The 27,800-nt window shown below is 46.8% G+C and overlaps 1 protein-coding gene across 1 annotated transcript in view; it reads right to left on the bottom strand.

The window, feature by feature from the left end:
- HIP1 (huntingtin interacting protein 1) overlaps positions 1–27,800 on the bottom strand; it is a 352,795-nt gene that overhangs the window by 181,286 nt on the left and 143,709 nt on the right. Inside the window, exons 8-12 of the mRNA XM_085649657.1 lie at positions 22,249–22,389; positions 20,938–20,995; positions 20,445–20,520; positions 18,809–18,952; positions 3,836–3,933 (exon numbers count right to left, since the gene is read on the bottom strand). Coding sequence (XP_085505783.1) covers positions 3,836–3,933; positions 18,809–18,952; positions 20,445–20,520; positions 20,938–20,995; positions 22,249–22,389 — 517 coding nt within the window. The remainder of the gene's footprint in view (positions 1–3,835; positions 3,934–18,808; positions 18,953–20,444; positions 20,521–20,937; positions 20,996–22,248; positions 22,390–27,800) is intronic.

The following is a 27,800-nucleotide window of genomic DNA, read 5'->3' as shown; positions in this document are numbered from 1 at the left end:
TGAATGGCAGACACCGACCCAGAATAAGGCAGATGGCAACAGATACCGAGGCAGGGAGACAGGCAATGGCAAAGAAGGAGGAAAGTACAAAAATTATACAAAGCAAGAGAATGGCACGAGGATGAGAGGCAGCAGGAGACGAGACAAGCAGCAAGTGCGCATTAGAGGTCGCGGAGATGTGAGGCCACAAGACAGAACAAGAGGCAGCAAGGAGGAGAGTCAGGCATAAGAGTGAGACAGACCGGGACAGTCTATTAGATTTTGGGACGTGTTGAAAGTAGGAGACAATGTGACCAAATGCAAAACGCAGTAGCTGAAAATATGGCAGGTAGGCAGCAAAAGAGAATGAGACAGCCTGCAAGAGACACTGGCCAGCATATGCGAAGTGCCAGAGAGTGTAAAAAGCAACAACCAAAGAGACACCATGGGAATGAGAAACGACAAAAAAAAGAGACAGAGCAACCAGGATCACGGGCAGGAATAAACCACCAGAAAGTGGTCCAAAAACTAGGGATCCATGGAGCGGAAGCTGATACAGTATGAGGAAGGCAGTGACAGAACAAGGGTAACAGTCACAGAGAATACAACAGTTATTCAAGAATTATGCAGGCAGCGAAGGAAGGGCTGACAGGTAGCTGAGGACCAAGTCTGGGCGCTGAAGTCCGCTCCGCTCGCAGAGTTTACGAAGTTTCCTGTACTCCGTGTTCTGAAGTTTTTTTTCTCGCTCGTGTTAGTCATCGAGTTGGCGATCGCAAGCGAGGAAAATCTACCTACCGGGGAGATTTTTCCTTGTTCGCGATCATCAACATGAAGTTGGTGATTGCGAGCGTGGAAAATCAACGTTCCGGCGAGATTTCTCAACGCGGGCAATCAGAGTTCTCATTGCGAGTGGTCGCGTATGCTCGCTACCGCTCGCGTTGAAAAACTGTCCGTTCGTGTTGAGAAAGCTGCCGCTTGAGTAAAATTCTACTCAAGAGGCAAAAAGGAAGCAGTGCCCGCTTGCGCTGTGCATGGTGCTGTTTGCGATGATTGCACAGCGCGGACAAGCATCTGGCACTGAAAATCATATCGAACAGCATTTATCTAATGCATTCCGCCGCTTGCGGAACTCCGCGTAGCGGAGTTTTTTTTGCACTTCACAGAGTTCAGCATAGCGGAACTCCACCCAGGCTTACTGAGGACACCACATGCAAAGCAGGAAAAAAATCAGCGTACAAATAGGTAGCCAAGAGGAGGCGCAAAAAACAAAAAAATAAGAGAAAGGGTGAGGCAGGAAGTCCGACGGCAGAGTGAGAGCAGGACGGCAGCACATGCCAAGCTGCAAGAATGCTGAAGTCAGGATGCGAAGGAGCACACGTGAGGGAACGGATGAGCTTTTCCAAAGCCAGGCAGCGGAAGTACACGCGCCAGGCAACAGGAGAGCACGTGCCAGGCAACAGGAGAGCGTGCCCAGCTTCAAGAATGCGCAGGTGACACAGGAGTGAGCACAAGCCAGGCAGCAGGAGAGCACGTCTAGCTTCAAGAATGCACATGTGAGGCAGGGAGTGAGCACAAGACAGGCAACAGGAGAGCACGTCTAGCTTCAAGAATGCACAGGTGAGGCAGGGAGTGATCAGAGGTCAGGCAACAGGAGATGCACAGGTGAGGCAGGAAAAGAGCACACCAGCCAGGCAACAGGAGAGCACGTCTAGCTTCAAGAATGCACAGGTGAGCCAGGGAGTAAACACAGGTCAGGCAACAGGACAAGACATCTAGCTTTAGGAATGGCGGTGGCAGAGTTTGACAGGGGGTGGCAGAGAATTAGAGTGGCGGTGGCAGAGAATGAGAGAGCGGGGGTAAAGAATGAGAGGGGTGGTGGCAGAGAATGAGGGACGGTGGCAGAGAATGAGGGACAGTGGCATAGTATGAGGGAAAGTGGCAGACTATGAGGGGCGGTGGCAGAGAATGAGTGGGGCGGTGGCAGGGAAGGAGAGGGGCGGTGGCAGGGAAGGAGAGGGGCAGTGGCAGAGAAGGAGAGGGGCGGTGGCAGAGAATGAGAGGGGCGGTGGCAGAGAATGAGAGGGGCGGTGGCAGAGAATGAGAGGGGCCGTGGCAGAGAATGAGAGGGGCGGTAGCAGAGAATGAGAGGGGCGGTAGCAGAGAATGAGGGGCAGTGGCAGAGAATGAGTGGGGCGGTGGCAGAGAATGAGAGGGGCGGTGGCAGAGAATGAGAGGGGCGGGGGTAAAGAATGAGAGGGGTGGTGGCAGAGAATGAGGGACAGTGGCATAGTATGAGGGGTAGTGGCAGAGTATGAGGGGCAGTGGCAGAGAATGAAAGGGGCAGTGGCAGAGAATGAAAGGGGCAGTGGCAGAGAATGAAAGGGGCAGTGGCAGAGAATGAGAGGGGCAGTGGCAGAGAATGAGAGGGGCAGTGGCAGAGAATGAGAGGGGCAGTGGCAGAGTATGAGAGGGGCAGTGGCAGAGAATGAAAGGGGTGGTGGCAGAGAATGAGAGGGGCGGTGGCAGAGAATGAGAGGGGCGGTGGCAGAGAATGAGAGGGGCGGTGGCAGAGAATGAGAGGGGCGGTGGCAGAGAATGAGAGGGGCGGTTGCAGAGAATGATAGGGACAGTGGCAGAGAATGAAAGGGGCGGTGGCAGAGAATGAGAGGGGTGGTGGTAGAGAATGAGAGGGTCGGTGGCAGAGAATGAGAGGGGCGGTGGCAGAGAATGAGAGGGGCGGTGGCAGAGAATGAGAGGGGCAGTTGCAGAGAATGATAGGGACAGTGACAGAGAATGAAAGGGGCGGTGGCAGAGAATGAGAGGGGTGGTGGTAGAGAATGAGAGGGGCGGTGGCAGAGAATGAGAGGGGCGGTGGCAGAGTATGAAGGTGGTAGCAGAGTATGAGGGGCGGTGGCAGAATATGGGAGGGGCGGTGGCAGAGTATGATAGGGGTGGTGGCAGAGTATGGGGTGGTGGCAGAGTATGAGGGGCGGTGGCAAAGTATCAGAGGGGTATTGGCAGAGAATAAAGGGGCTGTGGTGAAGTATGGGGTGGTGGCAGAGTATGGGGCAGTGGCAGCGAATAAGCGGGCGGTGGCAGAGAATGGCATGAAAGGCAGCAACGGAAGATGAGACAGTAAGAGAATGAGGGAGGTACAGACAGAGCATGAGAGGTAGAGACAGAGTGAGAAGGGCAGAGTATGAGAAGGGCAATGGCAGAGAATTAGAGTGCCATGGGAACAAAATGAGAGAGGCTGGAAAAGAGAACTGTACACAAAGCAACTCATGAGAGTGAGAGAATGAAAGAGCTAGGGGCATAGAATGAAAGAGGGAAAGACAGATTGAGAAGAGCAGAGAATGAGAGGGCTGGGGTGGAGAACGAGTGAGAGAGGCATGAACAAAGATGAGAGAGGTAAGGAAAGAGAGTGAGAGCAGCAGATAATTAGAGGGGTCAGGCCAGAGTAAAAGAGGGGCAGTGGCCAAGAACGAGTGGGACTGAGACAGAGAATAGGACACGGCGCAACTCATGACATGGAGAAGGAAGCGGAAGAAGATAGGCTAGTGAAAGGATGAGACAAACAGTGGGACAAGATTTCAGTAAGAGAATAAAATAGGGATCAAGAGTTAGTAAAATTGAGAACAAAAAAGAAAGCTTCCCAATACCTATAGAAAGTAAAATTATGAAAAGTGGAAATACAAAAAAGAAAACAGAGGAAAGCGAGGCGAAACCGGAAGCAAGAGAGGACTGAAAGTGAAATGAGGGGAGTGCGTGACTGTCGTGAGAAGAGGGCCGTCACAACGCTGACAGATGAAAAGGTTGCACTGAAAGCGGACTGATGGCCGTCCCAGGAACTCACCTGTCTTCTCTGCTCATGCCGTTCTGGCCGCTGAAGTTGAAGGGGTCGTTACTGAACGAAGCACCAAAGATATCATCAAATTTATTCTCACCGAAACTCTGGAGGTCAAAGCACAGATACACACTGTTATCAATCACTGGGTGCAGCAGAGAGTTTGGAGACTCTCCCTTAGTTCATGAAACCTTTCCTTTCGTTGGTCCTCAAAAGAGAAGCGGGGTGCCATGGACAGCATACACACAACACCAAGCAGGCCCTGACCAGACCCAGGCACATACTGCCGACCAGACTTACCAGGGGAAAACTGGCAGCAAACCAAGCAAGACGTAAACTAGGGTTGTCCCCTTTCCAATGAAAACATGCTTCCTGAACCAGTATGGACGTATGCACTGCTGCCTCAGGTGACAAGCTCCAAAGGGTGAAAATGCAAGTTTACTGGAAGAGTTAACATTCTCCATAAAGCATCAGAGCTCCAGTGGAGACCTGGCTTTTGGAAACAGGATGACGAGTACAGAAGAATGCTGTCTAACCTGCATAGCGTGTGCATCTACAATGCACGTACTTCAAATGTTACGCTGACACAATTATTCTAAATGGATCCTAAATACAGACAGCAGTTATCCTAAAAATCTACCCTGGATCTGGCACTCCTGGGCCTACACCGGGCACCACTGCTGCTTTAGAACCTTTAGTGGCCCCTCTGCACCTCACTCAGTCACCGCGGGGGCAGGCACAAGCCTGTGAGCATGCGCATCATCTTCCTGTGAACACTGAACTACAGAGCTGCTGAATTCAACTTTTTAAGATTGAAAAACAGGCGATTTACAAAATTACAGCCTTTTCTACTGTGTTTAAGTTGCAATCTATATGTGTCTATGTATATGGCATTTTTAAAGAGTGAACATAATCAAAAGGCAGCAGAGTGCTGTACATTGTCAAAGACCAGCATAACGTAAACAAGGAACAAAAGAGGAACCCGGGTTGTGTTTGGTTGCTGCATTGCAATGTAATGCTCTTTAAGGAGGAGAGCCTTCATCTCAGTCCTAAATGGGAGCAGCGTTGGGGCAGTCCTGATGGATACAGAGATGTTGTTACAGATCCTGGCTGCAGAGATGGAAAAGGCCTGCTCCTTTGTCTATTGATTTTTACCTTTCTTAGTGCCCAGTCCGATGGTGTCCTGCCTGCAGGTGTGTAGAGAACCAGCAGAGACGGCGTCTGAATGATAATCTGGGGTGATGGTCGTGAGTGTTTTGTAAATGGTGCAGGTGGTCCTGTAGATGGCGGGGGCTAGTTAGTGGATCCAATGGAATTCCATCAGGATGGAGGTGATGTGATCATATTTCTTCTAGTCCAGGATGTGACGTGTGCAGGATGCCCCTAAGGCAGTGATTCTCAAAGTACGGCCTGGGGGCAACAAGCAGCCCTTCTAACCTTTACATGCAGCTCCCTGGTCAACAGCAGCAATAGGCTGCTGCTTACTCAACTCAGCACGAACGTTAAAAAAATGCTAAATGCTAGCATTTATTTCCAGGTTAATTTATGTTAAAGAAAGGATGTAACTAGGTTGTCCTGCACTGCCTAACTTTAGGAACACCTTCATTTTTAATGACATCTTACAGCAAAAGTGTAAAAATATGATAATGTCTCTTCAGAATTCAAAAAGTATATTTTATTAACACGCAGAACCGTTTCACCACAGTAAATCAGTATCAGTGCATTATTTCTTTTTTTTTATAGTGATCATTTTCAAACATGACTTTAGAAACAGTCATTCTTGCCCCACCTTAGCAACAATGCCAACATTGAACTAAGAGGCAAGACAGTTTGGGAGGCATGGGCTCCTATTATACGTGGACAACATAGTTCATTGAATCAAACACAAGAGAAAGTTTTGTAGAGCTCGAATCCTGCAATCCTGTATTTCGAGGCCCTTAATATGTGATAATGAAGAAAAACGAGAGAAAGTGGAATAAAACAATTGCCTAGGATCACACAATTTGGGAAAGTGGGAACCGCTGGATTAATTCCGGGTTTTCTGATTTCACACTGTTTCAATTCAGCCAAGAAATGTATATGCTTCGCTTCCCCTAAGCTCACCTTACGTCCAACCCACCCCCTAACTACGCCTGTCCCCCAACGCAGACTGTCACCCTGTTGGCATCAATGCAGCCCTTGGTCACAATGTGGAGTCTGGGAGGCCATGGAGTAGGACATTAACACCATCCAAGTACAAGTGTACAAGGGCTTGAGCACCAATTTTGAAGTCGCTTTCTGGAAGAAATGGTCTGATTTTATTTAGAAGAGAGAATTGGTACCAAGTCGTCTTTGTGGTTTTTTTTAGCACTCAAGGTGCATTTTAAGATGTAAGTGGGCTTGCTCATTCGCAATATGTACTGTGCGATCCAAATGAATTGGAAAAGAAAAGGAGCATGTAATGTACTCCCCCTCCCCTTTGCGATTCACTTTGGAATCCATAAATGTTTTGCAACCACAACTGCAGTAGTAAACCAGGTACCAACTCTGATATCCCTTCTAAAAGTGGAAACTGTTCCTGTTGAGCTGCTTCCATCTCATAAATGTGAGCATCTGGTGCAGGAGCGGAGCACAGAGCAGTACAGGGGACGGGCAGCAATACCACACAGTGCCTCACATGGAACGCTAGCTTTATGTTTGACAGCAGCCCCGGACAGGGGTGGCTTTGAAAAACATGTCAGCATTCTGTGAATCTTACTGCAAGCGTAGAGCTCTACTCTTGCTCACAGGTCTCCATTCCTCCAGTCGCAATTCTTCGCTAAATGAATCCTGCCTCATGCACAATAATGGCACAGGAATTTTTGCAACTCTTTTTGAATGGTGTTTTTTTCTGCGATAACTGACTTATCGCATCACAAAACCCATGCCGAGTCGCATAGAAGCCATGAGGAAAAAATAAAACGTACTGCTTTATGACCCAACGCTAGATTTGATGGATTGCGTGCTCCTGCTTTCGTACTTTCAATCTATCAGGGATTTGTGAAGCTCACTACTCACCCACGAGAGTCTCAGGGTGCTGGAGGGGAAGGGAGATTTCGAGCAGCTCCATCTCATCCGAACAGCCAGGTCTTGAGGCTCTTCATGAATGCTTGCAGTGTGGCGGTTTGTTTGATGTCTTGGCCGCCATGTAGGAGAAGGCTCTGCCTCCTGTTTTGGCTCTGCGGATGCGTGAGATTTCGTACAGGGCGAGGTCGGTGGAGCGGAGGTTTCTCTTGGGTGCGTAGAAGGAGATTTCTTCATTGAGGTATTGGGGTCTGGTGTTGTGGAGGGATTTGAAGGCATGAGTGAGCAGCTTGAAGGTCACTCTTTTTTCGACGGGGTGCAAGTGGAGGTCTCGTAGGTGCTGGGTGATGTGGTCTTGTCGTGGGATGCCGAGGACAAGTCTGGCTTTGGCGTTCTCGATGGTATGGAGTTTGAGGAGTAGAGATCTGTTGATTCCGGCATAGAGGGCATTCCCGTAGTCCAGTTACTTTACTATAGGTTTCTATGAGCTGTTTTAAAAGGAATGCTTTATCTTCTTGATAGCATTTTAATTCCTTGTTCCATGACATGCCAGTTAACAGAAAGCCACAGCGCGGATTTGTTACCTCCACTAAGAAGAGACCAACAATCAGCCATGCACTTAAGTGTGGGTCAGAGACAAGAGTCAGAGGTCTGGGTCCTACTGGACAAATGGCCACAGTTCAGTAAGTAGACACTTGGCCAAGCACTCATAACTGGTAATTCCACCATTTAGCAATACGTAATTTTATCGCCAATGGGAGAGGAATTGACAGCAGTACAGCAAACACAATTCACAACAAGCCAGGCAGGAAATACCTGTGGGTATCACATACTGTTACTACGCCAAAAGAGGAATTTCTTGGTCTGCAGAGTTAATATAGGGCCCGGTTGATGTAATGATGGCTATGTATAAATGCCCGCCGACAGCCAAGGAGGTGTCATAACACCCCTTTGATGAGGAAGCTTCAGTGGCTTCCAGTAAAACAGCGTTCTGCCTTTAAGATTGGCTGGACTATTGTTTAATTACTGTATGGCAACTGCCCTGAGTTATCTCCTCATGTATTCACAGGTACACTCCTAGCAATTTGAGGGCCTCGCATCTCAACCTTCTGGTAATTTCTTCTTTCAAGAAGAAGAGGCAAAGAGGTGCTAGATTCTCGGTATTGGCCCCTCGATTCTGGAACTCCATACCACCTCATATCAGATCATTAACCTGCTATTCCAGATTTAGGCAACACTTGAAAACATGGCTGTTTACACAAGCATAGAAATAGGATTGTGAGCTGCAATTTATATTCCTGTAACCAGCTCCAAGAAACTGGTCGGTGTATGTCCGCTTTATAAATACTTTTGTTCTATTGGTGAAATACAACATTTTACATATCCGCCAACTTGTAGAATCCAAAAAGTTATTCAATAACAATTGTGTGAAAGTCAAGCTAGAGTTTCCACTGGATGTTAACGAGGCTGTGACAGAGCACGAGCTGCTACTGGATGTTTTTAACATTTGTTGCGTCATTCGTGCAGTTTAAGCTGATCCAGTCAAAGTGCACATCCTTCAGGTGTGCCACAGCATGGAAACCAGGCTCAGGGGAACTGCCTTTCTGCTTTTGTGTACTAGTGCCCTGACGGCCTGTAGTGCAACAGATGCTGTTACAGGACTTTTGCCATTCAGGAAAGGACACAGGATACGGTGGGCGGGCAGGTCATCGTGTAAGCCCAGCTTTGGTCAAACCATTGGTCACAGTAATTAATCGTCTGTTGCTAATCACAAGCTACAGCTGAATGGCTCTAACTGTCTGGGTCCAAGTCAGGTAAGCAAAAATTATCCTACCTGTTTTATTTAGTGGATTTAAATTTAAACCTGTGTACTTGGCTGTACCAAGGTTGCTAAAGAAATGAGGAAACACAAGTGCCAAGACACAGGCAGGCAAAATAGGAAGTAGCAGCAGCGACTACCACTAAACCCAAAGGAGCACCTTCAAGTATGGGCTTTAGACATATTTAGAGGGGGGTTGTTGGTGGGGCGGCAATATGCATACCTCATCACTTAGATGCACCAGCGTTCTCATGCATGCTACTCACAATCAATGGGAGTATACAGGCCTAAATATGACACACAAGTCAAATTCAAACAGGAAGAGTTGGTAGACAGTCTCACCACGGGGGAGCAGGTATTAAGGCGTGTACCCCATGAATTCTAACCAGCTTCCACCATTACTCTGGTTATGGCTTGGGTTTGTGGACAGTAATCACCACCGTCAAAAGGAGTACGACGTCGGTGGACCTCAATCTCCCAAAAGAGTCTGGAACTCTGTTGGTGAGCAGCAGATAAAATCACATGGAACACATTTCAGGAGAATGGTCACACACATCTCATGCACAAGAAACCAAACCGAGTTGATCAGACAGGGAAATGAGGTGCAGGTTGTCAAATGGAGACTACACCAGGGACTTTCAACCCTACAAAACATTAACCCACGAAAGAAAAATCTTAGTTTTACAAGTTTAAGGATCAAATCTAATTTCTAAATGCGTAGGGCACTCTAATCCCAAGCTCATGCACCGGAGTGTGCGATCAGCATACTTGACAGCAGGTAATGGCTATAAATTCCTTAAGAGAGGCAGGGGAGTCGAGACCTCAACAGTCTCATCCAAAATCTACAAAAGTATTCCATTCCAATTGGGAAAAATGTCCATTCTGTTAGCAGTCCAAATCCCAGTATCTTTACCTAATCTTGGCTCACGTAGAATGGCCACTACCCATGCCTGATATGAACCAATTACACATTTTACCCTATGGATCGCACCAAGGGGTGATTTTAAGCACCCAACATATGGGACAGAGGGTGTTTCTGTAACAATAGTTGTGCTACTACTATCTATTTGAGTTTCATATGCTGGGCGTGCAGGTGGACCGATAACTCCTCTGTCTCAAACTGAAAACTCTAGTTGTGAATCCCAGCTATATCTCGAATAACTCCACATGATATTGACCAGAAGCCAACGATTCCAAACATCTCAACGCCATCTCAGGATTGTATTTTCTGCGACATTTCCTGGTGCTTGGTTAAAGTATTAGTGCTCTCCTAACTCAGGAGTGATGGAGTATCTGGAAAGAATATTGATAACTCTATGGTTTAATTCACCAGAAACTGTGCCACTATCCAGCAGCAAAAGTTTTCGCTTGCCACTGGCAAGATTTTATTAACAACATTTCCAGATGAGAAGCAAAAAGTTTGATGGGGAGCTTATAAACCTATTAAATGCTTCCCGATAAATTATAAGCAAAAGCAGAGAGGCTGCAACTTCGGTTTTTTTTAAGGCAACAAAAGGTATTTCCTGCAATACAGCATGGGCTTGGTAGGAGGTGCAGAGAAACCCTGCCCTTGTGAAATATATGAAAGATGTCAGACTCACCTAAGCAACAGAGCTTTATCAGATGAGGTCAGACCACTAGGAGGGCACCAGGGTGTCATCAAAATGAGCGATTACTAAAACCCATGAGCAGATAGATGGGAGAACATGGTCAGCAGCATCTCAGGGTTCTCTTCGAACCCGCACTCCCTCATCCCAACCATACCAGACAATCACACTGGCTAAGGCATCATGGTATTCTGGACACTGACTAAGCATCTTTGCAACTAAACCAGTAGCAATTGTTTTAGCCCCTGCACTGAATGTATTATGGGCAGCTGGTGTAATCTGGCTGCCAGAAGGAGGGGTTCCTACCTCTTAATCAACATTAATTAACTTAGTGTGGAACCAAGATGAGGGAGTGGAAGTCTCCAAGGCTTTAACACCACTCGACAAAGGGTGAGGAAGCGACGGTAATCTCAACAAATTAAGACATAGTCCATGTTCACTGGGCATATCAAGGTCAAAATACAGAATCAAAGAGGTTAGCATGTGGGTCTAGCCTGAGATAGCCTACGAAGGCGCCCGATAGCACAAAGACTTTGCTTCTCGCCCAGGCTGCAGACAGTCCAACAAATTAAGACATAGTCCATGTTCACTGGGCATATCAAGGTCAAAATACAGAATCAAAGAGGTTAGCATGTGGGTCTAGCCTGAGATAGCCTACGAAGGCGCCCGATAGCACAAAGACTTTGCTTCTCGCCCAGGCTGCAGACAGTCCTACCAGGTAAGGAGAATCAACCGGGAGACCATGTAAAGCGAGATGAATGCCACAGCAACACAGTCCCAAGGCATAATCACACACCACAGCAGTTGTTGTGGACGTCAGGGGGGGATTTTCTATTACAGGACTGACTATTGCAGAAGTCAGTCTCATAACAAGTATGTTCTCCATGTGGCAGAGTCATAGCATGCACATACAAATATCGAAAACGGGAAACCCCGAAAATCAGAAACACAGGAGAATTACCCACGCTCCATAGCATGATACAGTACAATGAGGCCATCAAACAGGAATCCAGTGCAGTCACATGGACAATTACACAATTATGGAGAGGCAACCATGAGTCAATGTATAGCAAGAAGAATTTTTCCGTCTTCACATTGCCAATGCATAATCCCAACCTGCAACATTTTTCCCTTGGTTTGAGGGTGGATATCAGGGGAGACTGGCCATTGCGGGACATTCTATTACGGAAATCAGCCGCAGCCCAGTGTGTTCCCCATGTGGCCGAGTTACAGCATGCCCAGCGAAATATCGAAAATGGGAAGCCAGTAAAATTCCTACAGTGAGTGTGCATCACTAATGGAGTGGGTGGGAAGAGCATGGAAGCAATTCAGCATATGTGCAAAGTTGATCCTGCCAAAATATCATATCTGACAGCCAATCCTTAAATATGGGTGCTCTACCCCTTCCCCACCTACATGCTATTCGCCGCTTAGCAATAGCCAGGCTGAAGGAGACATTTACGGTTCGGAGCAGGAAAGTGCTCAGTATGCCCCCAGCAGAGCCACCAGGGGAGATCTGGGGATGGGTAGTGGGACCATGGCATCCAGAGCCGTGAGGACATGGCTCCAATAAGTGTGGATATCTGAGCACTCCCAAGCCAGGTGCAGGAAGTCAGCATTTTCCGTCCGACACCTATCACACCTAGCTGTGTCCCGCAACCCAAATTAATAGAGCTTAACCGGGGTGTGGTAGCTACGGTGCAAGAACCTATAATGAATCAGTCGAAGCCTGCTATTAGAGAAGATGTGCTCTGTCTGTTTGCAGCAAAACAGCCATTGGTCGTCAGTAATGTCTTGTTCCAGTTCCAACGCCCATTTAGCTCGCGCTGCACTTGGAGGATATTCGACATCACTATATAGTGTATGGTAAAGAGTGGACACAAGGTGCACCGCAGAGGGTGCACGTAACATATGATGTAAAGGGGCCAGTGTTGCAGGCTCAGAAGGGTTGGAAGTGGTACTAGCCCGAACACCATGACGAAGGCGAGCATACAAAAATGTTTCCATGGTGGACGGCGGCGGATCAGGGCATATCTGTGAGAGTGTGCGAAATTTACCATTAATGTACAGATCTCCCCAGCAATGGAGCTTCCTTGCGCATGTTACCTTTCTAAAGATGCCCTCCTGTAGCAGGGATATATCCGGATGATACGTGAGCGGAAGGAGAGGGGAGTATAAACAAGGGGCGTGCATATGGTCACTTATACGGGACCAGGCCATAATCGTGCGGTCCACTGAGGAGGGGCAACATGCCCGAGAGGAAATGTTGGCGAGGAGAACACCATCAAGCAGGGTGGGTTTAGCCAGCCAATGTTCTGTGGCTACATGGGGGGTATATCGAGGCTGGTGGAACCAAAAATGAGCAAAGTGGGCCTGAGCGCAAATATAGTACAATTCGAAGTTGGGTATGTCAAACCCCCCTTGGGAATAGGGCCTCATGAGTGTATCCCATTGTATAAGTGGTTGCTTGCCACCCCAGACCAAGCGTATCAGTTCCGAACGCAACAAGGTGAAAAAATGACGTCCTGGATCGTAGGGAATGTTAATGAACAGGTATAGAAATTGAGGGAGGATCACCATTTTTATAAGGGACACCCGTCCGGCCATAGACCATGGGAGGGCAATCCACCGAGTTATGCAGCTTGTGATGTGCTCCATTGCGTACCCATAGTTTGTTCTCATTAACTCATCCTGATCTGCCAACACATGGATACCTAAATATTTGATATCAGTATCACACCATTTGAGTGGCTAGTCCGTATCAAAGGGGAGAACAGCGGTAGTCAAGGGGAATATCTGTGACTTGGTCCAGTTTATATGAATACCCGAGTAACCACCGAATTTGATGGATACCGCAGTAAGGAGTTAAGATTGTGTTGCGGGTCATTGACATACAAAGTAACATCATCCGCGTATAACTAAATAAGGATCGAGCGTAATAAGCACCCAAGGCCTACATGATTATAATGCAGTCTAATCTTCGCTGCAAGGGGTTCCATGACTAAGGCAAACAGGAGGGGAGACAGCGGACACCCCTGGTGTGTGACACGGGATAAAGAAAAGGAAGAGGAAGTATGGCCATTAATTAAAACCCTCGCTGTGGGGGCGGTGTATAGTAACCGAATCCATGAAATAAAGCCCATAGGTAGGCCCATATTCTGCAAAATGGTGAAAAGATAGTCCCATTCCAAAGAATCAAAGGTCTTGGAGGCATCCAGGAACACTGCGGCCAAATGCAATCTAGGTTCAACCGCCTGTAAAATGGAAAAAAGCATTCTAAGATTATGGAATGTGGCCCTAGCTGGGATAAACCCAGACTGGTCTGGAAGCACCAGCTTATCCATAAGTAGACGAAGATGGTTTGCCACTAGTTTGGCCAGTATTTTTGTATCCTTATTGATAAGGGATAGCGGCCTATAAGATTCGCATTGATCTGCAGGCTTGCCGGTTTTCAGCAATGACATGATCAGTGCTTCTCTCATCATTGTGGGTAGGGTCTGTGCCTTCTGGGCCTCAAGGAAACCTCCTTAAGCACGGGGAGTAACTGATCTATATATGCTTTGTAAAAATCAATGGGCATGCCGTCTGAACCTGGAGCCTTTCCTGACGCCATTTACATTATGGCTTTGTGTCATTCGTCGTCCCCAAAGGGTGCCTCTAGGAATTCGCGCTGGGAGTCTCCAAGCCAACCGAGAGCTATGTCCTGCAAGAAGGGAGTGAAATCAGGAGGGGATGAGCGTTGCGAGCTGTATAAGTCCTTATAATATTTAACAAAGACATTAATTATGTTAAGACTGTCTCTGCCCATTTCCGTCACCGTCCACCACGTCCAACACATAAGTAGAGAGCCTAGGCTTCCTGATGGTATTCGCCAAGGCCCGTCCAGGCCTCTCACCCTCCCCATATCTACGGGCAATAAAGTATTTACCTCGAAACTTCACCTCTCTAGACGCAGTGTCAATGTAGTCAGTGAGTTTTTCGCGGAGGGTAGCACACTGGGTGGTAAGAGTTAGTCTCCCACATATTGGTTTCCAGTTGCTTTATCTCTAGTTCAAGGCTGCGCAGTCTATTCCTAATAACACAGAGCTCTCCAAAACTCTTTGATATGCAAACACCCCTGACCGTGACCTTGAAGGCCTCCCAGAATATACCCATATCGTCGACAGTACCCTTATTTCTAGCAAGGAAATCAGCGATCTCCTCCCCCAGCTCAGCATGAAACACCGTATCCAGTGATGCCTCGGGTATGAGTCTCCAGCAATGTGGAGTGGCAATAGAGTTAGGGGGTAGCAGTTCAAGGTATACCGGTGCATGGTCAGAGTGTGTACGAGCTAAGTGCGCTACACTGCGAATCCAGGGTGTCACTCCTCGGGAACAAACCCAGTAGTCCAGCCGGGACCAAGTAGAGTGGCCCGTCATATAAAAGGTGCCTTCCTTATTTGCGGGATGTACATACCGCCACGCATCAACAATCCCATGTTCGTTGAATAAACCTGATAGGGTCTCTCGAGTATTGGTATAGTGGTGTGGGAGGGGATTAGAGCGATCCATGAAGGAGCAAAGAGCAGTGTTGAAATCCCCACCCCACATAACATGCGTGGAGCCTATTGCTAGTATTTGACCCCAGAGGGCGGTGAAGTAACCTGGATCGTCCGTGTTAGGACCATAACTACAAGCAAGTGTGACAGACTGCGTAGCAAGTGTACCCCAGATTATACAGCTGCGGCCAGATGAGTCACTATATGTTCCCCCCACAATAAACAGCGTGTTTTTCTTTATTAGTATAAGAGTGCCACAGGAATAGGTGGAATATGATGAATAGACACATGTAGAGGCCCAATTGGTACCGAAAAAGGGAGGGTGCATAGGGTCCATGTGCATTTCCTGACGCATGGCTATTTGGATGTGATGCCTGTCTAGATATGCTAATACCTGTCGCCGTTTGCGAGGGTCTTGGAGTCCCCTGACATTCCACGTGAGCAATTTGAGGCATGGGGAATCAGTGTGCGTCATCTATGCGGGTGTGTCATTGATGTAAATTGAGGCTGCCAGTGTTGCAGAAACATGTGTCCTATTACGTAAAGAAGACCCTGTCCAGCTGTATGCGTCCAATGTACATAAGAACAATTAAGAAAAGTCGCAACCCATAACCCCCTCCCTACCACAAAACTTTGAAACAAACAATCCCTGCAGAAACTCAGTACAACCCTTCTCGCCCCCTCCCACAACGGCACCCCAAACGTGCCGGCATAGCGTAACCCGCCCAAAAAGGTAAACAAAGAGTCGATCTCGTACAACCAACTGCGGCCAGCCTAAAGATGGCTTTACATAGCAAAATAAAAATACAAAAAAAGCACCAACAATGTAGGGGAACTCCCATAGGGGGGCGCCAGGGGACAGTACTCCCTTCCAGGGCCTAACTCTACCTGCAGTGCAGTCCCTGGGTGTCAACCAATGGTGGGAAAGAGTGGCGCATTTGGGAAGGGTGCTTGGCAAAGTGGCTTTTGATTTATCTACATAGCATGCGACAGGCAATATAATTATGCAGACCGAGTCCCAATCAATAGAAGAGTGTTCTAGGGCACTTATCTGTTCAAGTGACTGTTCAGAGGCAGCAATCCGCCAGAAGGCACAGTGGTGGGCAGACAAACGTTACCAAAGTGCTAACATAGCTATAAATATTATTCCACCCCACATTGAACACTAAGTGTATAGTAAGGAGCAGAGCATTTGAGGAGGCAAGCCAGCGCAAAATGAGTCAAGTGGAGGGGAAGAAGATCTGGAAGCACTGCCCCAACGCGGAGAGTGTCTCGAGATGGTTTTCAGAAAGTCCTCTACCAGCTGTGGGTTGGTACAGAAGACATGTTTCCCATCGTGTGTGATCCGGAGCAGTGCAGGGTATAATAGAGCATTTTCGATCTGAGCCTTCTGAAGTTTCTGCTTGACCGCGAGAAATTTCCAGTGTGCCTCCTGCACTGCCAGGGTAAAGTCCGGATAAATTGTTAATGTGTTACCTTCAAACTGCAGCGGTTTCGAGTCACGAGCCTTCTGTAATGCCACATCGCGATCTCGGTAGTTGAGAAGACGAGCAATGATGGGCCGCGGGGCTTCCCCGGGGGGTGGGGATGTCGCGGGCCCAAGGAACGATGCGCACGTTCAACCACCAAGTGCTGCGAGACGGATTCCTCACCAAAGGAGCTTTTCAGAAGGCATTCAATGTATACCTCCATACGCCCTGTATTTGTACTCTCAGGAATGCCTAGGATGCGAACGTTGTTACGGCGGCTCCTAGCTTCAATGTCCTCATTCTTAGCCGCAATAACTGTTTATTGAGAAGTTTATCCATCTAAGCGACCTGAGACTGCATCCGAGTAGTGATGTCTTCATTCTCCGATATGCGTCGTTCCGCCTCTTTTAATTGCCCATCATGCTTGTCGACCTTGTTCACCAAGAAGTCAAGCCGAGTGTTCATAGTATCCATCTTTCCCGATAGATCCGACAGGCTATGTTGAACCGTTAGGAGCAATGTTTTAACATCATCCTCAGAGGATTGCGAAGTGGAGTGTGTGCGGTCCATAGTTTCAGGGTCTGCGCCAGCAGAGGTGGACCGCGTCGTAGCTTTTTTGGATTCGAAAGGTAAACGAGACTGACGTCCATCAAGCTTCCCCATCCCAGCAGTCTGCTGCGCCGGCAACTTCACAGCGCAAAGGTAGCTGCTGGGAGGCGCAGGTTAATGGGGCTATAGGGCTGCACAAAGGGGCGACAGTCGGGGCCAGCCGCGGAGTATAGAAGAGTATCCGGAGTGATAGAGCCAGAATTGAGGTGGCCGCAATGTGCTGCCGCAAACAGTTGCCCGTAAATGCAGGCCCCCACCCTAACGAGTCCTGATGGAGGCTCACCAATGGTATGCAAACTGGCCCCGGGCTCAGTAAAGGGCGGAGGGCCCCTCCAAGTGCAGCGCGACGATGAGAAGGCACAATTAAGATGTAGCTGTCACTGTGCATCTGGATACAAACGGCGATCAGTGCCCCAGAGTGATGCGCGTCAGGGGTCCGTCAGCAGCGCACCCGAATGGAGCTTAGCGACAAAGGACCGCGAAGGCCCCAGCACAAGGCGCAGCAGCCACTGTAGGGGCTTCAGGGGAGGGCGCAGTAGCCGTGTCAGCAGAGTCCAAGGAACCAGCGCAGTGCGTAAAGCGCCACTGATCAAGCGGGCCACAGGAGTCGTAGTGTGTAGCGTGCTGCAGATATTGCCTATTGCCCACGGTCATACCGCCATCTGAATAAGGAGCACACCCAAGTCTGCGCCCAGAAGGCCACCACTGCCCCGGACCTCGCGCAAGGGCTACACCACGCAGAGCAGCCTGTGCCTCGAGAGTTTCATGCACCGCTCCTCCGAATCAGGGAAGACATCGGCCGATTCGGCAGGGAGCTAGCAGGGTCGAGTCAAGGTATGGCGCTAGAGTCGCAAGCAGGTATATAGCGGAGTGGGGGATAAGAGGAAAAAATGGATTTAGGCCCAGATCTCTGTACTGGGGTGGATGTATGACACTGTTCTGCATTCTGTCCATTAACCGTTGTTTTTGCGTTTGTCACCCCGAATGGGAAGGTTATGCTCAGACGTTGGTCCCGTGCTCTCCATGCCAATGGAATCAAGCTATCCTGGCTGAAGAAGGGTGAAACCCCAAAACCGGTCCTAGGATGCTTGGTTCCAGTCCAGGGAGGACCTGGCTTGGCAGTTCGGGCTGGACTGTTCCCATGAGGCACAGGGTCAAGACTGATTTGCATATGGCTGGGTTCAAACTGGAAAGGCATGGTGAACAAAACAACGATGGATTTAGGCCCAGATCTCTGTACTGGGGTGAATGTATGACATTGTTCTGCATTCTTTCCATCAACTGTTGTTTTTGCGTCTGCTTAACATCAAGGCACCGGGTTCAAATTCAGCACAGGCATACTCTTCTAATACGAAAAAAAACAAGATACTAATTAAAAACTGATATAAATGTTGATACCCACAAATACTGAGGTAAAATGCAGCTCGTAAAGTCAGAAAGTGCCTGCAGTAAGAGCAGCAGTGTTAAGAAACCCTAGATTCATGGCGCAAAATAGAAACCCTAAGTAGACCCTGCGGGCAACAGGCTTGGTATAATATTTGGTAGGAGAGACTATTAGAATTCTAATCCTCAACGAGATGGAGCTGTTATTACATTACATGAGAACAGGGAATTTTTCTACTAAGCTTGTGAACCTATGAGTGATGCAATACTGAAGAAAACAACGTATGTTTCTTGAGTCTCTCCTGTGTGTTACATCTCAGACAGTTTGGGTGACTTTACGAGGAGGATTAAAAAGGCTTTTACTGCCATTATTCTAAATTTCAGTCAACCAACATCTTTTTAATGTTATGTCATTTTAGAATTTCCATACTTCTGAGCCTGATTAATGCAGACACAAGCTCGGCCACAGCAGGAACAGCATGTTTTTATGGTGCAGATGGTCCACGCTTCCTCACCTGTTGGGACACGGAGTCCATATCCACAAGGTCGTCCGTCTCCATGATGGGCTCGCTCTCCGGCGATGATGTCTCCGATGGGATCACCACGACAGGGCTTATATGCTCTTCCAGGGCTGATGCTCGCAGGAAATTGGGGGGATTCTGTTGAAAGACAAACGTGTTTAAGTCTAGCAGGCTTAGGGGAGCAGTGTTGAGATTCCCTACGGCCCACGCGACAAATCAAACGGAGAGTGTAGTGGAAAGAAGCAAAAACTCACACACAACATCAAGGGGCCCAGGTCTACACAGCTTCTACTGTTTCAAAGGCAACAGCCACAGTACCACACTAAGGGGACCTCCACTTCCATCTGCACTGCAGCACACATGGCCAGAAATGTATTTGATTCACAACTGCTATTGTACTAAGAATTGCCGCACTGCCTTGATTCACTGGCCTATTTACAACGACCAGTACCCTGCACAAAGTGCTTTCTGCACTGCACAAAGTGTAACACCTGCTCGACTGAATAGAGATTGATACTTGAATGAAAGCGCTAAAGGTACCAAACAGCACTGTGTCAATCAAAACATGCAGCCTTGCAGTAGGAGTGACACTGGCAGCACAGCTCTTAGGGCCAAGCCTGTCACGCAACACTACGGCTGAAGTGTAAAGCACTGCACTGAGGACAATAGCTGTATAACTAGAATACAGTGAAAACTGCAGCACTGCACTAAGGGTGACACCTTCAGTAATGCACTGAGAACCACTTTCAACACTGCACAAAGAGCAATACCACGAGCATTGCATTACTGGCAATATCTGCAGAAGTGCTTCACTGCTGAAAATAACAGCACCGGTTTAAGTCTACTGCACCAAGAAAAACAGCTGCACTAGCCTAAAATAATTTCATTTGATTGTCTATTGAGAATGCCCACTGCAGTGTATACACAGCACTCTGCGCTGCACTAAGGGTGACATCAGCAAGGTTGAACCAAGGTTGACAACAGCACTGAACAACATTCCGAGAGAGTAGCTTTACACACAGTGACAGCTGCAGCACAGCAGAAATGGTGATATCTACAGCACTGCGTTAAGAGCAGCACACAGCAGGTACCAGTAGCACTACCACAGAAGTGACACCTGTAGCAGAGCCCAATGGCTGAAAGGAGTAGCACTGCACTAGGGGTAGGGTGTGAAACACTGATACACTGCTCTAAGGAGGAGAGCCAAAGTGCTGCAGTAAAAGAGACACAGACAACGCTGCGCTAAAGGCAACACCTGTTTCGCTGCAGCACTGGACTAACAGAACAACCCTATAGCAAAGCAGCTGCAAGAGGGGCATCTGCTGTGGTGCACAAACACAATATATTAACACACTGGGGCCGATTCACAGAACTAATCTGAGATAAAATCCTAACTTTACAACTTTCGGTATTCACAAAAGGCATTTAGTAGTAGTAAAGTTAGGAGTCCTAACTTTACTACTACTAAATGCCTTATGTGAATACCAAAAGTAGTAACACTGTGAGACACTGGCCTATAACCTGTAAATTGATGTGTGCACTATCAGATCATTGTTGGCCAACCCAAGTCACACGCAGGCAAGGAGAACAGCTCTCGGCCGCAACCCCTGCCAGGAGGCACAGGACTCACCTCGGGCAGCTGTGGGATCTGAATGAGGCGCTTGAAGAACTGCAGGTTACTGGACCGATAGAACAGGTCTTTCAATCTGGAAGAAAGGAGGCAAAGAGCATGGTGGGTGCTCACGAGCACAAGGAATCTACGCCCGAAGCCACTTGTGCAAGAGCAGCCTTACCCCCCCCCTTCATCAAGAAATGATCTAGTCAGGATGGGAGAGGGACTGGCTTTTTTAGTGTCTGAGGGCACTTTGATAGTGAAAACTCAAGAATAAATAATGCAAACTGTAATACAAGGATAAATTGGCAAACAGCATGTATGTAGATTACTGTATTTTCTACTTCTCCACCTCTTATCTCACTCATCATTCTTTCTATGCCTTATCCTGTGAGCTTTTAAGAAGCAATATGCATAATACAAACATGGATTAATGACCACAGCTTTCAGTTTCTTCTGCCACCCTCCCTCCTACCCTTTTCTCCAATCCTCCCACTCCTCGTGCACTCACTTCTTGAACTGCTCCAGGAAGCGGTCTCTGTGGCCTTGCAGGGTGTCTGCTGGAAGACCTATCAGAGAGGAAAAATAACAGGCACTTAGTCAGGACTGCAGAGTATTGGGGACCAGGCAACCGATGCAGAGACAGACACTCTAGGTACGCCACACTTCCCGCCAGAGCTTATGGAGCTCAGCAGAGCACAGTGTCATGCACATACTCAATATTTCCATGCTTATGCATTTCATGTATCTACGTTCAACATGGCGCTTGCTTGTGGAGAAGTGTGGCTCACTGGTTAGAGTAGGCAGACCTGGAAGCAGAGGTCAGCCCGGGACCAGGGTTCTATTCCTGGCTCGGCTGGGTCTTGAGTCCATAAATTGTCCATGGACTCGATAATTCTCGCTCCAGTGCATACTCGATTCATGGGTTCACACTCTGCGACTCTGGGCAATAGCTTGCTTAATCTCCACAATGGCCCCTCGCGGCGGGATGCCTGGCTTTCACCTTGTGGATGCCCTGCCCTGCTTGGTTATCTCACAGGGGAATACCAGGACGGGTTACCTAAGCAAGCGCTTAGAGACCGGTTGGTGATTTGCGCTATATAAATATCTGCACATTTACATTTACTGCTCAAACATGGTGATTCCCCAAGAACACATAGTTATTACATGGTATTTACAGGCAGAATTATAAATGCGCACAGTGTTTTCCATCAGCTCAAGAGCCGGCATATGTTGTGGTACTTGGTGGAGCAAACCTAGCCAAAAAGCAACAGAGTACTGCACAGTGTCGATCAGGAAACACAATGCTTTCCTACAGACCTTTGAGCTGTGTGCATAGATGGTGTATTCCAGCAGAATATAGGCAAATGTACAGCATTCTGTACATGCATAGTACTTTCCTGCGGAGCAAGGATGGTTCCGCGTACAGAGCTAAATATAAACCGGTTTCTGGCATAGTACAGAGCTGTAGGCACACACAGCACCTCCTTGCACAATGCGGACATATGCACTTACACAATGCCTCCCTGTAAGTCAGAGCAATGAACATACCAAGTGCTATAGTGCTTATCTGGAGGGCATGGGCCTATGTACAGATCTAGGCACATACATAAAGCATCTCCGCAGCCCACATCTTTTTGTGTTTGTTTATGTGCTTCCTAAACAAGCAAACCTCTCTGGTGAGAGTTGTACTTCTCATGAATTCCCATAGGGTCTGGTAGTTGGCAATCATGCATATTGTTCCTGGAAGAGCCTGGGGAGCCTTGAACTCCATTGGTTGCTTTCCAACAGACCTTGAACCTCTGGGGAGCACAGTACTTACATGAGTGCAGCTTGAAGAGGAGTTTCACAGTGTAGTCGTACAAGTGACTGGAGTCCAATATAACTTGGATTAAAGGAGCTAACCGGCACTGACCAGCAGCCGTGACGGACACCGAGCGCGACATGTCCAAGGAGCTGAACACTGCAAAGAAAGATGTACTCAATCACAGGCGGAAATGCATAGAATTTCAATGCAATCAGACAGACAGACTTGATATTTGAAAAACTGCAGGGCAAAGTGAGCAATAGATCAATATTTATTAACTCTAAGGCACACAATCCACAGCCTCAAAAGACTTGTACGTATGAAAATGTCATTATTCCACCAAAGTACCAATCCTACGAGTGCAGGCCTTCTACACCTAGTAGTACAACCAAAGGATTCAGTGGGCACATTTAGGCTGGATAAGCTACTTACCTGTAACACTGGTTCAGCAGCATTGCAGTACTCAGTGACTGGGTCTTAAACACAAATGTACTTTCAGCATCATTACAATGTGCTTTGCAACCCAATACCAAGTTCGACCCAAATACTACCACCATATTTAAATATCTTGCTGCAATGCCAGATATACTGGATGCACTGTAAGATCACCCACCTGATTTATCAATAAGACCTAGGATGAACATCAGACTATAAAGAAACACATACAGGATCGAACTAACACTAAACAAATAGAAAACATGTACTTGCCTTTGATGAAAAGTTATAATCCACACCATTATATTTAAAAAAAAAATCTTATTATTGCTTTTTAAAATGTGAATATGACATTTTCAATAGCTCAATCACTGTGGTACACTGCACCTTCGCTTACCATTCCGCAGAATTCTAAGCATCGTCTGTCATAATTTCAAAATACTACCCAAACAATAATAAAGAGGCAGTTTCAGCCCCTCTTCCCATTATTTCTATAGCAGTCAGTAATTAACCACCATTTGTACATATATTTTCAAGATTCAGAATGTATTCCAAGGGCCCTATGTTTTTCATATTTCTTTGTACAACATCTACCTTTGTATTCTACCAAAGCTGGCCAGTTGTATTCTAGTGTTCTAGATTATATGCAGGAGCTTAAGTTGTACAATTCTGAATCCTATTTTAATGCCAAACTCTCTTGGTCCCTACAATGCCTCATTCCCTTCCTCTTCAACATTTAGTTAATGTGTTTGGCAAATTAATCATGATTTTATTTAAATATTAAAGGTATTACTTTTCTGAAGAATGCTTCGGTCACAATTTAATCCTTAAGAGGTGCGCTCTCTTCCACCCTTGCGTTACAACGCAGGTGTACAGCCATGGTGCGTTTCCTTTGGACGCACCAGGGTATCTCATTACCACTAATTTCATACTCCTCTTTGAGTACTTTGAAAGCCTTCATGTGTTTTGGCCCTAAACATCCCCCACCCTGCTTACTCTTTAAGGTTGCCCACCTACCGTATCTGGTCGCTGACCCACTAGGGTGGCTTTTTAGTTAGGACCTCACTCCAGTCAAAATGGTTGACTGCAGTCTGCAAAGCCTTCACCACCGTAATCATGCACTCTGGCAGTTCCTTAGGTGGTCTTTTCCCATAGAGTGCAGCAACGTCACTCAGCTGCTTGAGGGCATTAATGTCTGTTCTAAGGGCAGGCGTGTTTTGAGGGGTGAAGGCCCATTCATTGATCACTGCCAATTGAGCAGACCAATAATATATTTTGGAGCCGGGAAGGGATATGTCTAGGTCGTATAAACCTTTGGTGAGCTTCCATACAGATATTTATCCAGGCCATCTTAACATGTCACTGCAAGTTCAGAAACAATTATTAAATAGACCACTTTTCCAGCCTTATGAGTGTACTTTTTAAACACAATATATATATATATTTTATTGGATTTTCAAATAAAACAAACCTTCAGCAACTTACAGGCTGGTGCACGAACGGTCCCTACAGCGATTAAGGAAATCATCAAGTATTCAAAATTCCATTTATTTTGAAGAAAGACTGCCAATAGTATGAGAAGGCAACCAAGCCATGCATTTTTCAGAGGACCTCTTGCATGTGGAGCAAATATAAACAGTTACAAGCCTTCTCTCCAGTCTGGTAAGTCATCAGTCAAGTTGTCCTCCCTTCATGCTCAAAGAATGTGGGTCTCTTCAGTGTAGGTTTAATTCTACTTGGTATAATACTCACTCAGACTAGTAAATACCATTATTTAAAATATTAAGATGTTTGTTTTAAATGTTAACGTACCTAGTAACCTATCAACGTGTACGTCATTGTAGAAAAAGCAGTGGGACAGCCACTAACAGGAGGCAACTTATAAATGAACTGCAAGGGAATTTTAGACCAGCGATGACCAAGATTTTGATTTCACACCAAACGACTCCTAGTGGAAGGCATCTATGCCACTTTTAGAACTTGCATACTTGCATGCAATCTGAAGTAGGGGCAGATACTTGCCCTGGAAAACCTAGGTAAGAGAACTTAAATTCTCACTGATGCTGGACTGGAATGTAGGACCAATGCTCCATCTGAGATAGCAGATCAGATCTGTTGAGGGAAGAAAGGTGAATAATGTCCACTTAAAGCAGGGTTGTCCACTGTAGGTATAAGGGGCTGGAATCACGGCAGATTTTGTGGATATCCACCTAAAATACATTTATTCACACATAATCACAATGAAACTATTTTCATACTGTTTACACTGGAAATCTTGCACAACGTGGCTCCCCTGAACATACACTGGACAAATGTAGTCCAGGACTTACTAAGCTTATAAATCGCCTACAGAAATTGGGGCCAAAAATGAAAACGTGTTTTCTGGCAAGACACAGAACGAGGAATACTCAAAGTCGCCTTGTAGAATTATTAGGCAGTGGGGTTCTGCAAACAAGGGAGGATGTTCTTTGCGCTCACGTTAAACAGCGCGGAGCATCTCCCTTCAGTGGTCCCTTGCTCACAGAGGAGTTCACACTAGTCAGGTCCAGTTACCTGTATGGCTTTGGAGATTGCCCTATATTTCAGATGCTTGTCTTCATTTACTGTCTAGAGGACCTTACTTCTTCTTGCCACCCTTTGCATCACACTCTCAGAATGTTGTTTATCAAGAGCAGGACCGCCTTTTTGTGACAAACCACCAAGGAGAAATAATGTGCGAGAGAACATCATGAGATGAGGTGCACTGATGTGAAATACAGTTCCTCTGGAGTCCAGAATATTGAACTGAGAAGACAGGTCAATCTCCAATCACCAGCCTTCCTTTAACACAACGCTGTCTAAAGAATACCCCAATATAAAATTTATATCTATTTCTGACAGCTAACTAAAGGGTAAGCCTTAGATATTAGAGATGACAATGGGATGAGGTCCCTTCTAGCTTCGCATGAAGTCTGAATGCACCGACTATGCCAGTACTCTTGCAAAGACTTCACTTTGAGACTGGCTCAGGATTTAATATGTTAAACCTACTGATATTGTCACGAGGTTTCTTCAACCTTCTGTTCAAATTAAGTCCTGAGCATTCTGAGGCAGTAGATGAGTCACAGTGTGTATGTTTCAAACACGGATCACTGTTAGCAATTTTTGATATTGAATAGATGTCTATTTGTCAATGGATCATTTATTCTACTTCAAAGATGCAATCCCAAAGTTTGAGCATAGGATAAAACGGACATCTATCATCATCATGTTTGTAAAGTAAATATAGCCAAATAAATAGATGCAAATACACCCCAAGTTCCTCCCTACCAAAAAGGATATTGTGCAAAAGGCAAAGAGATGACTTAAGCTTTAAGGGAAGGATTGAAAGTGTTCTCTTTCCTGATAGACCGAGGGACATTTCATCTCCTTTATAGGATGCACAAGAGAATAGTCCTAAGAGGCATCAATCATACTATTATTTTCCATTAATGAGCAGACCAAACCTCTGAGCTTTCAACACTTTGTAATGACATTTTTCCATCCTCTTAAGGGTCTGAAAAAGCACACAAATCTCTTTTCTCAAGAGAAAATCTCTACCACACATTCCATGAAACAAAGCAGATGATAGCAGGGCACTGGTGTCCTCTTCTTGTATGTATGAATGCTAGTCTCACAGTATTCATCTGAAACATACATGTGCACAAGATCCAGCTGCAAGCCTAAAGCTGAGGGTGTAATGCTGCTGCGCTACAAGTACACTGATAAGGCCTAGTCTACAGCAAAGGATTTAATGACCAGCTATTTTTATCTGTATTAATATCAGTTGCTGCCAAGACATGAGCATCAATAGATGTACCAAGAGCTTGATATGGGAGTTATGGTACTTTACCCAGCAGAGTTTGAATGGAAAATGCAAACACTGGCTAGGAACAAGTGCAGCGTTTTCAGATATATAAAAAAACAATTAGACTGGGGTGGCATGGTGAGCAAAATAATGATGGATTTAACCCAGATCTCTTGACTGGGGTGAATGTTTTGATTTGTTCTGTATTCCGTCCATCAATTGTGTGTCTGTTGCTTTCTCGCTATAAGTGCGCCAGGTATGCCCAGACGTGGGTCCTGGGCTCACTGTGTCACTGGAATCAAGCTATGCTGGCTGAAGAGGGGTGGAACCCCAAAACCGGTCCTAGGATGCTTGTTTCCGGTCCAGGGAGAACCTGGCTTGGCAGTTCGGGCTGGACTGTTCCCATGAGGCACAGGGTCAAGACTGATTTGCATATGGCCAGGTCTAAACTGGGGTGGCATGGTGAGCAAAAGAATGATGGATTTAACCCAGATCTCTTGACTGGGGTGAATGTATGACATTGTTCTGCATTCTGTCCATCAATTGTGTGTCTTTTGTAATCTACCCTTCACAGCACATTTTCTGAACGCCCTGTGTTTTTTCCCAACCAAGGTGAGCTTGAGATTCAGGCAGGCTCACCGAAGGTACTCCTGTTTAACGTGTAGAACAAAAGAATCGGACTCAGATATATAGAAGAGGTACCAAAGCGTACTTCGGTCTCCAAGAACAACTACTGTTCCTCCTACTCAGGCTATGATAAACTGATAAGAATGGCATATTAAATCTATTCTAAATGGTATACGCGTGAACATTGTGTGAGAGTGTGTGTCTGTGTGCGCGTTGCAGAGGATGTTAGTCACCTTTGTGCAAGGCTGCCAATGCCGATCATGGACACTGAACTTGCAGATGGGCTCCTATCTGGAATCATTCTATATTTCAGCTGAACAAGCCTAAATTGGTTGTAGTAGGGGAAGCAGGAGTGCCTAATAACAGGAAACCTTAAGGACTGGAGGCGGCACTAGAAGTTCAAAAGAAGCACACAACCTGATTGGCTAGGAATGGTCACCGGGGGAAGATGCCTAGTACCTCGGCCAAATTTTTGACTCTGCCGCTGAGGAGGACCAGTTTACCTCAGCAGGAGGTAAGAATGCAAAGTTGGACTATTGCTTCTCTGCTCTTGTCACCTTTACGTGCCTTTCCACATCCGGGAGTAGGGACTGTGATTGTCTCTTGCGCCTTATGTACAGGAGTTGCGGTCCAAGGGCTTGGAGATCAAGCAGGAAGAAATGGGAGACCTTGTAGACAA

The sequence above is a fragment of the Triturus cristatus genome, chromosome 3_2 (assembly GCF_964204655.1).
Source record: "Triturus cristatus chromosome 3_2, aTriCri1.1, whole genome shotgun sequence".
Taxonomy (NCBI): Eukaryota; Metazoa; Chordata; class Amphibia; order Caudata; family Salamandridae; genus Triturus; species Triturus cristatus.
Note: the sequence above shows the minus strand (reverse complement) of the source record. Positions and strands in the feature narration are given on the sequence as shown.